This window comes from Blennius ocellaris, assembly GCF_963422515.1.
Source record: "Blennius ocellaris genome assembly, chromosome: 15".
NCBI lineage: Eukaryota > Metazoa > Chordata > Actinopteri > Blenniiformes > Blenniidae > Blennius > Blennius ocellaris.
Window position 1 is genome coordinate 362,113 of NC_137664.1, and position 9,838 is coordinate 371,950.

Here is a 9,838-nt window from a genome sequence, read left to right on the forward strand (position 1 = left end):
TTTAAATTAATTATCTACTTTATTTTGGCAGCGAGCCAAAGTTAACCAGCTACCAAGTCACCCTGAATTGAATCGTCACAAACCAAGTCACTCTGAGATGAGTCGTTCTGAATGGAGTCACTTTGAACAGAGTCGTCCTGAACGGAGTCACTTTGAACCGAGTCGTCCTGAACCAAGCCATCCTGAACCGAGTCGTCCTGAACCGAGTCACTTTGAACCAAGTCGTCCTGAACCAAGCCGTCCTGAACCGAGTCGTCCTGAACCGAGTCACTTTGTACCGAGTTGTCCTGAACCGAGTCGTCCTGAACCGAGTCACTTTGTACCGAGTTGTCCTGAACCGAGTCACTTTGAACCGAGTCGTCCTGAACCTAGTCACTTTGAACCAAGTCGTCCTGAACCGAGTCGTCCTGAACCGAGTCACTTTGAACCAAGTCGTCCTGAACCAAGTCGTCGTGAACCGAGTCGTCCTGAACCGAGTCACTTTGTACCGAGTTGTCCTGAACCGAGTCACTTTGAACCAAGTCGTCCTGAACCGAGTCACTTTGAACAGAGTCGTCCTGAACCGAGTCATCCTAAAACAAGTTCAAAATAAAACACGCAACTTTCAAACTGAAAACTTAATTCCAAACACAAACTAAACGCGAACGGGCCTCGGTGAAGCACAGGACTTCGCCAATGCCACGTCGCCATGGAAACCAGTGGACTACAAGGTTATTGATCCAGCTCTCCGGGTCGTTGGAGTTGCTTCACTGATCCTCTGAACTCTTCCTGCAGTTCAGCTTCAGAGTCTGAAGAGTTGGTCAAATACACACAAACCAACAAATAAATACATAAATCAATAAATACGTGCAGAAAGAAACTTTCGCCTCAACTTTCCTTGGCGAAGGTGATAAACATTTAAGATTAAAAACTACTGAGACAGGTGACCCGGGCTCTGATTGGTCGACAGGTGACCCGGGCTCTGATTGGTCGACAGGTGACCCGTGCTCTGATTGGTCGACAGGTGAGCCGGGCTCTGATTGGTCGACGGGTGACCCGGGCTCTGATTGGTCGACGGGTGACCCGTGCTCTGATTGGTCGACGGGTGACCCGTGCTCTGATTGGTCGACGGGTGACCCGGGCTCTGATTGGTCGACGGGTGAGCCGGGCTCTGATTGGTCGACAGGTGATCTGGGCTCTGATTGGTCGACAGATGATCCGGGCTCTGATTGGCCGACAGATGATCTGGGCTCTGATTGGTCGACAGATGATCCGGGCTCTGATTGGTCGACAGGAAATTACCAATGAAACTGGGCACCTGCAGTCCCGTTGCTATGGCGATCCCTCCTCCCCACACCTGCAAACAGAGTTATTTCATTGGTACTCTGAGAAGTACTGCAGTACACAATATTCACAGTGACATACTCAGAGTAAAGAACTTGCAGTGGAGTACTCAGAACAAAGTACTCACTGTACTCACAGTAAAGTACTCAGTGCTAGGAGTAAAGTACTTGGAGTAAAGTACTCACAGAGAAGTACTTGGAGTAAGGTACTCACAGAGAAGTACTCGGAGTAAGGTACTCACGGAGAAGTACTCGGAGTAAAGTACTTACAGTGAAGGCAGGGACGAGCGGTGAGCTGAACTTTGTTTTGAAGCAGTGAAGAAGACGAAGTCGATCAACGTCGATGAACAACAAGTCTCCTGAAACACAAACACTGTTACCACTAGTACAACTAGTACTACACCTAGTACTACAACTAGTTGGGCTAGTACTACGACTAGTTCTTACAGTACTACATCGAGTTAGTGCCATCAGAGTACTGTAGTATCATCAGAGTACAGTGGAAGCAGCAGCTGCATGGTCCCTGGTTACCGTTGCCGTGGTGACAGTAGATGCCGACACGGTGTGGCAGTGGACCGTCCAGCGCCTTGGCTCGGTTGTTGTGTTTGGCCGACAGCGAGCTCTGCAGCCATTGGCTGGCGTGCAGACACCACGAACATGCACCCTTCCCCAATTGGTCGAAACGGCCCAGGCTGCCCCGGTAGGCCACGCCCACACTGAACGACTTCCAGTCCGCCAGGGGGCGGAGCTCCCAGTAGTGACTGCCGCCAATCATCTCCTGGTCTCCTTGGAAACGCAGAGAAACAGAATCAGAACAATGAAAAGCAGCACATAGACTACAGGTGGAACTGATGGTGTAGCAGTGTGGGTGTAGTAGAACAGGTGTAGTAGAACAGGTGTAGTAGAGCGGGTGTAGTAGAGCAGGTGTAGTAGAGCGGGTGTAGTAGAACATGTGTAGTATAACAGGTGTAGTAGAGCAGGTGTAGTAGAACGGGTGTAGTAGAGCAGGTGTAGTAGAGCGGGTATAGCAGTATGGGTGTAGTAGAACAGGTGTAGAAGAACAGGTGTAGTAGAGCAGGTGTAGAAGAACGGGTGTAGTAGAGCAGGTGTAGAAGAACAGGTGTAGTAGAGCAGGTGTAGAAGAACAGGTGTAGTAGAGCAGGTGTAGAAGAACAGGTGTAGTAGAGCAGGTGTAGAAGAACAGGTGTAGTAGAGCAGGTGTAGAAGAACAGGTGTAGTAGAGCAGGTGTAGTAGAACGGGTGTAGTAGAGCGGGTGTAGTAGAACAGATGTAGTAGAGCGGGTGTAGTAGAGCAGGTGTAGCAGTATGGGTGTAGTAGAACAGGTGTAGTAGAGCAGGGGTAGTGGAGCAGGTGTAGTAGAGCGGGTGTAGTATAACAGGTGTAGTAGAGCAGGTGTAGTGGAGCGGGTGTAGTAGAGCAGGTGTAGTAGAGCAGATGTAGTAGAATAGGTGTAGTAGAACGGGTGTAGTAGAACGGGTGTAGTAGAGCAGGTGTAGTAGAACAGATGCAGTAGAGCGGGTGTAGTAGAACAGCTGTAGTAGAACGGGTGTAGTAGAGCAGGTGTAGCAGTATGGGTGTAGTAGAACAGGTGTAGTAGAACGGGTGTAGTAGAGCGGGTGTAGTAGAACAGGTGTAGTAGAACGGGTGTAGTAGAGCGGGTGTAGTACCCAGGACGGTGTAGGAGTCTCCAGCGAAGCGTCCAGTTCGTCCTGCTGACGTCTTGCTGGGCGACGGCGTGTTGCTGCGACTAGAGAGACGAGAAACAACCAATGAGGAGGAGGAGACAGCGTGATGTCACAGGTCATGTCTGGGAGGAGGAAGAGGAAGAGGAAGAGGAGGAGGAAGAGGAGGAGGAGGAAGAGGAGGAGGAGGAAGAGGAGGAGGGATTAAAAGCTTGCAGCATTGTTACTTCTATTGAAGTGACCTGATGACGTCACCTGATGACATCACTGGCCACACCTCTGCTCACCAGGTCTTGCCTTCTTTTCCTCGCAGCCGGGGGTCGTGACCTTTGACCCCCTGAGGCTCCCAGGTCACCGTGTCTCCGTCCACCTTCAGCTCACTGTGAGCTGTGGAGGCGTCCAGCCGGAAGACGAACGCTGCGGCGACAAGCACACGCTAAGACACGCTAGCACACGCTAAGACACGCTGATGCATGCTAGCACATGCTAATACATGCTAGCACACGCTCGCACATGCTAAGACATGCTGATAGACGCTAGCACACACTAAGACACGCTGATACATGCTAGGATAATACTGATACATGCTAGCACATGCTGATACATGCTAGCACACGCTAAGACACACTGATACACGCTAGTACATGCTAAGACACGCTGATACATAAGACATGCTAGCACACACTAACCATTGGGAACACATGCTCACAGCTGCTACACATGCTAACAGATGCTAAGGCACGATAGCACACGCGGACATGCTGACGCGCTGCGTTCCGCTGCAGCCCTTACCTCTGGTCTCCATGGAAACCGGCTCAGAGAAGTCGCCGGCGGCCGCTTTGTTTCGCGCTCGCACTCGAACGACCACAAATTTGGAATCGAACTTCAGACCTACAACAAAAGATTTGAGTTTCCTCTGTCACCCTCCGACCCCCGAGCCGTGACCTCCGACCCCCGAGCCGTGACCTCTGACCTGAGATGGTGACGCGCGTGTCTCTGATGTCACCCAGCTTCTCCCAGCATTCCTCCGCGGCGGCCGTCAGCGGGCCGCCGCAGTCCGTCTGTCGATACTGGAGTTCGTAATGCTCGATGGCTCCGCCGCTCCCGCCGTCGGCGCCGTCGGCCTCCCCCGTCGGCCGCCAGACGACCGTGACGCTGTTGTCCCGGACGACGCAGTGCCGGGCGTCGACGTGCGGCGCGGCGGGGACTGAGACGACGAGACGGAGAGAGAGAGAGTCAAAACACCCGGAGACCACGAAACGCTGGCGTGTCTGCAGACTGCTGGAGGACCTGGGAGGAAGTGGAGCCGCTGAAGCTCCGCCCTCTGGCTGCCGAAGTCCACGCTGAACTGCGTCATGCTCCCCGACACGGCCGGGCGCAGCGACAGCCGGAACGCCGGGGCCATCGTCACCCTAGCAACCGTAGGGGGGGGGGCCCAATGGAGGAGGGGTCAGCCAGGAGAGGGGGCGGGGTCAGCGTGGTATAAAGGGGCGGGTCAGCCAGTGAAAGGGCGGAGCCATCCGGCATGAAGGGGTGGAGTCAGCAGGTGTAAAGGTCGGGGTTGACCGGGTGGGGGGGGGGGAGGGGGCGGGGTCAGCCAGGGGAAGGGGCGGGGTTAGAGTGACAGCGTTGATTGGTTAGTGTTGAGATCAATTTTTTCCTGAAAAGTTATGGAAATATTTTAGCAACAAAGAAAAAAAAAATGTTCACGGAAAGAAAAGAAGTGACGTAGTAAAGGAGGAGTGAAGGAGTGAAGGAGTGAAGGAGTGAAGGAGTGAAGGAGTGACGTACCGTTGTTTGATCTGTTTCGCAGCCTGAGGACGAAACAGAAAGTTGTTAATGTTTGTCAACAAGCTGCTGAATTCTTCTTCTTCTTCTGCTTCTTCAGTCGTACCGTCAGGAAGTCTTCTTCGTTGGTGATGCTCAGCGTCTGACTGGAGAACTCCAGCAATTGGTCACATGACGTCAAGGCCAGTTTCCCCTCGGAGCGCTGCGTCTGGAAGGTTCCACAACACGTCACCATAAACCCACAAGCTGCTACTGCTACTGCTACTGCTACTGCTACTGCTACTGCTACTGGTACTGCTACTGTTACTGGTACTGCTACTGCTACTGGTACTGCTACTGTTACTGCTACTACTGCTGGTACTAGTACTGGTACTGCTACTGTTACTAGTACTACTACTGGTACTAGTACTGCTATTGGTACTAGTACTGGTACTGCTACTGGTACTAGTACTGCTATTGGTACTAGTACTGGTACTGCTACTGGTACTAGTACTGCTACTGGTACTGCTACTAGTACTGGTACTATTACTGCTACTGGTACTAGTACTACTACTGGTACTGTTACTGGTACTAGTACTGTTACTGGCACTAGTACTACTACTGGTACTGCTACTGTTACTGGTACTAGTACTGTTACTGGCACTAGTACTACTACTGGTACTGCTACTGTTACTGGTACTAGTACTGGTACTGTTACTGCTACTGGTACTGGTACTGGTACTGCTGCACATCCCCCAAAAGGTCACCAGAACCTCGGTAGAACGTCTCACCTGTAGCTCCGCCTCCTTCTTCTGCGTTTCCTCTTGAATGATGTCACGAAGCTCCGCCCCCTTCTCGTCCAGTGCGGACCTCAGCAGTCCAAGCTCCGCCTCCAGCTCTGACAAGACGTGACATGACTCCTCCTGATTGGACAAAACGTACCGAATAGAGTCAGACTGAATAGTCAGACTGAATAGAGTCAGACTGAATAGTCAGACTGAATAGAGTCAGATTGAATAGAGTCAGACTGAATAGAGTCAGACTGAATAGAGTCAGATTGAATAGAGTCAGACTGAATAGAGTCAGACTGAATAGAGTCAGATTGAATAGAGTCAGATTGAATAGAGTCAGACTGAATAGAGTCAGATTGAATAGAGTCAGATTGAATAGAGTCAGATTGAATAGAGTCAGACTGAATAGAGTCAGATTGAATGGAGTCAGACTGAATAGAGTCAGACTGAATGGAGTCAGATTGAATGGAGTCAGACTGAATGGAGTCAGACTGAATGGAGTCAGACTGAATGGAGTCAGATTGAATGGAGTCACACTGAATAGAGTCAGATTGAATAGAGTCAGATTGAATGGAGTCAGATTGAATGGAGTCAGATTGAATGGAGTCAGATTGAATGGAGTCAGACTGAATAGAGTCAGACTGAATGGAGTCAGACTGAATGGAGTCAGATTGAATGGAGTCAGATTGAATGGAGTCAGACTGAATAGAGTCAGACTGAATGGAGTCAGATTGAATGGAGTCAGACTGAATAGAGTCAGACTGAATAGAGTCAGACTGAATGGAGTCAGATTGAATAGAGTCAGATTGAATAGAGTCAGATTGAATGGAGTCAGACTGAATGGAGTCAGACTGAATAGAGTCAGACTGAATAGAGTCAGATTGAATAGAGTCAGACTGAATAGAGTCAGATTGAATAGAGTCAGATTGAATAGAGCGACCTGCGGCTGTAGCTTTGGGGAACTCCGGCTCGTTGCTCTGCGATGTGACGGCGTGCGTGCAGCGCCGTGAGACATCAACTTAAAGACTGGAGCGTCAAAACAACGACTGACCTGCAGGCCTGTCAGCGTGTTGTCCACGGCAACCAGGAAGAGTTCCACTTCTTCCTTCTTATTGGCCAATGTGCTGATGATCCTGCACAATGCTTCCTGTTCCACAAACAACCACGCAGCTTTTACAGGGTAACTCTACAACTCGGTGTTTCAGACTAACTGGTTTCCATGGTATCTGCTGACAGTCATACTTTAGCATAGCTGCTGCTACCTGCCAACAGCTACCTGCTGACAGCTACCTGCTAACAGCTACCTACTGACAGCTACCTGCTGACAGCTACCTGCTGACAGCTACCTACTGACAGCTACCTACTGACAGCTACCTACTGACAGCTACCTGCTGACAGCTACCTGCTGACAGCTACCTACTGACAGCTACCTGCTAACAGCTACCTACTGACAGCTACCTGCTGACAGCTACCTACTGACAGCTACCTGACAGCTACCTGCTGACAGCTACCTGCTGACAGCTACCTACTGACAGCTACCTACTGACAGCTACCTGACAGCTACCTACTGACAGCTACCTGCTAACAGCTACCTGCTGACAGCTACCTGCTGACAGCTACCTACTGACAGCTACCTACTGACAGCTACCTACTGACAGCTACCTGCTAACAGCTACCTGCTGACAGCTACCTGCTAACAGCTACCTACTGACAGCTACCTACTGACAGCTACCTGCTGACAGCTACCTGCTGACAGCTACCTACTGACAGCTACCTGACAGCTACCTACTGACAGCTACCTGCTGACAGCTACCGACTGACAGCTACCTACTGACAGCTACCTGCGGACAGCTACCTGCTGACAGCTACCGACTGACAGCTACCTACTGACAGCTACCTACTGACAGCTACCTGCGAACAGCTACCTGCTGACAGCTACCGACTGAGAGCTACCTACTGACAGCTACCTGCGAACAGCTACCTACTGACAGCAACCTGACAGCTACCTGCTGACAGCTACCTGCTGACAGCTACCTGCTGACAGCTACCTACTGACAGCTGCCTGACAGCTACCTACTGACAGCTACCTACTGACAGCTACCGACTGACAGCTACCTGCGAACAGCTACCTACTGACAGCTACCTGACAGCTACCTACTGACAGCTACCTGCGAACAGCTACCGACTGACAGCTACCTACTGACAGCTACCTACTGACAGCTACCGACTGACAGCTACCGACTGACAGCTACCTACTGACAGCTACCTGCGAACAGCTACCTGCTGACAGCTACCGACTGACAGCTACCTACTGACAGCTACCTGCGAACAGCTACCTGCTGACAGCTACCGACTGACAGCTACCTACTGACAGCTACCTGCGAACAGCTACCTACTGACAGCTACCTACTGACAGCTACCTGCTGACAGCTACCTACTGACAGCTACCTACTGACAGCTACCTGACAGCTACCTACTGACAGCTACCTACTGACAGCTACCTGCTGACAGCTACCTACTGACAGCTACCTACTGACAGCTACCTGCTGACAGCTACCTGCTGACAGCTACCTGCTGACAGCTACCTACTGACAGCTACCTGCTAACAGCTACCTATTGACAGCTACCTACTGACAGCTATATGCTAACAGCTACTTACTGACAGCTCCCTGCTAACAGCTCCCTGCTTATCTACGTCCACACTCACCTTCTGCAGGTCCATCACCAGAGGAGCAGGAGAGACCGAGGAGAAGCAGGAGGAGGAGCAGTAGCAGGAGGAGTAGGAGGAGGAGCAGGAGGAGCAGGAGGACACCGAGGAGGAGGAGCAGGAGGACACCGAGGAGTAAGCGGAGACCGAGCAGCACACTGGGGACACAGCCAGAGGGACACTAGTATTTGTTTCGTCACTTCCGGTGAAGCGCTAAGGACAGATCGTCGCAACCGACGTATCATACGGCCGCCATCTTGGATGGGTCTAGGTCTACGACGACTAGGTTTGGTCCAGCGACTCACCTGGTTTTCACACATTACAAGTACGAGCTTTCAGACTGAAATACTTTGTATTCTGATGTTTTTCAAAGACAGACATTGTATGGCATATTAAAAAAATTTATAAATTAAGAAACAGATTGATTGTTCATTTCGAGTCATTTTTCTAAGGAGTCCCCGAGTGGCAATAAAAAAAAATAATAATAACGAATGGGAACAAGATAAGTTGTTCCCTAATTCTCAGGTGGATGTTTTGGCCATGGCCTGAGTGATGCGTTCATGTATGACTTCGGAAATCCGAGCTCTGAACTTGACACGAGAACTAGTTACCGATGAGTTCAGCCGCAGGTCGTCCACCTCGACCTTGTATGTATATAATATTTAGTATTATATTGTTATGTATATAATATTGAGTAATTTAAGACTTAAATTATATATATATAATAAATAGGGTTAGTTATATATAGCATATAGATGACTGATCTTCTTAGTTATCAAGTTGAATTATTTCATATAAATACCAATAAATTACACCTTTTTTTAAATAAATAAACCCACTTTTATGAGATGTTCCTTTATGCATTTCTGTGTTGTGTTAAATATCAGTTGCTATGACAACAAAGAATGAGAGGGTGAATCTTAATTGCACTTTAAGGTTCAACCTGAGTTTCTGGTTAATTTCTGATGAATGAACGTTGAAGAGCCAGATGGTTGTCGTCAGGTTCCCTCATGGCGCCGTCACTTCCCGCCTTCAGAATAAGAGCTGAGGCCCACAGGACTGTGGGGGGGGGGGGGGGGGGTCAAAGGTCAAGCCACAACACACATTGGAAGAAAGACGCGGAGCAACGTTTGAACTTTATTCTGTTTGGCAAAAGTCAGTTTATTTTAAATTATGTGCTTCAAAGGTCAAAGTTTAAGGTTTACAGCAATAACTTACGTTTTACAGTGTTATCCGTTTCCATAGCGACGGAAACTAAAATACTTAAAATCCCAAATCACTGAAATACCCCCAAGAGAGTACATTTCTGACAAACCACGTCTACGATCCGCTCCCACAAACAAAAACCGGCCGCCAACAGCGGCGTTAGCAGGCTCACTGATGGCGTTAGCTTTAGCGGGCCGCCGGCGTTAGCAGACTGCCTGCCGGCGTTGGTGGGTTTGCGACCGTTACCGGTTAGCATTAGCAGACCGTCTCACATTCCGCGGCATCCGACGAAAACGAGCCGCTCTCCTAACCAGCCGGCCGCTAGCTTAACTGACCGCCAA

The 9,838-nt window shown here is 50.0% G+C and overlaps 1 protein-coding gene across 1 annotated transcript; it reads right to left on the reverse strand.

Moving 5' to 3' along the window:
* Positions 1-8,387, reverse strand: LOC308139990 (FSD1-like protein). The gene is made up of 13 exons (XM_080509623.1): positions 8,292-8,387; positions 6,636-6,731; positions 5,585-5,716; positions 4,921-5,022; positions 4,818-4,840; positions 4,317-4,438; positions 4,000-4,233; positions 3,819-3,917; positions 3,314-3,443; positions 3,012-3,091; positions 1,854-2,108; positions 1,593-1,681; positions 1-1,336 (listed from the first exon to the last, which is right to left on the reverse strand). Exons 1-13 carry the CDS (start codon positions 8,304-8,306, stop codon positions 911-913), a joined length of 1,803 nt encoding a protein of 600 aa, XP_080365749.1. The 5' UTR covers positions 8,307-8,387; the 3' UTR covers positions 1-910.
* Between the last annotated feature and the right edge of the window lie 1,451 nt (positions 8,388-9,838).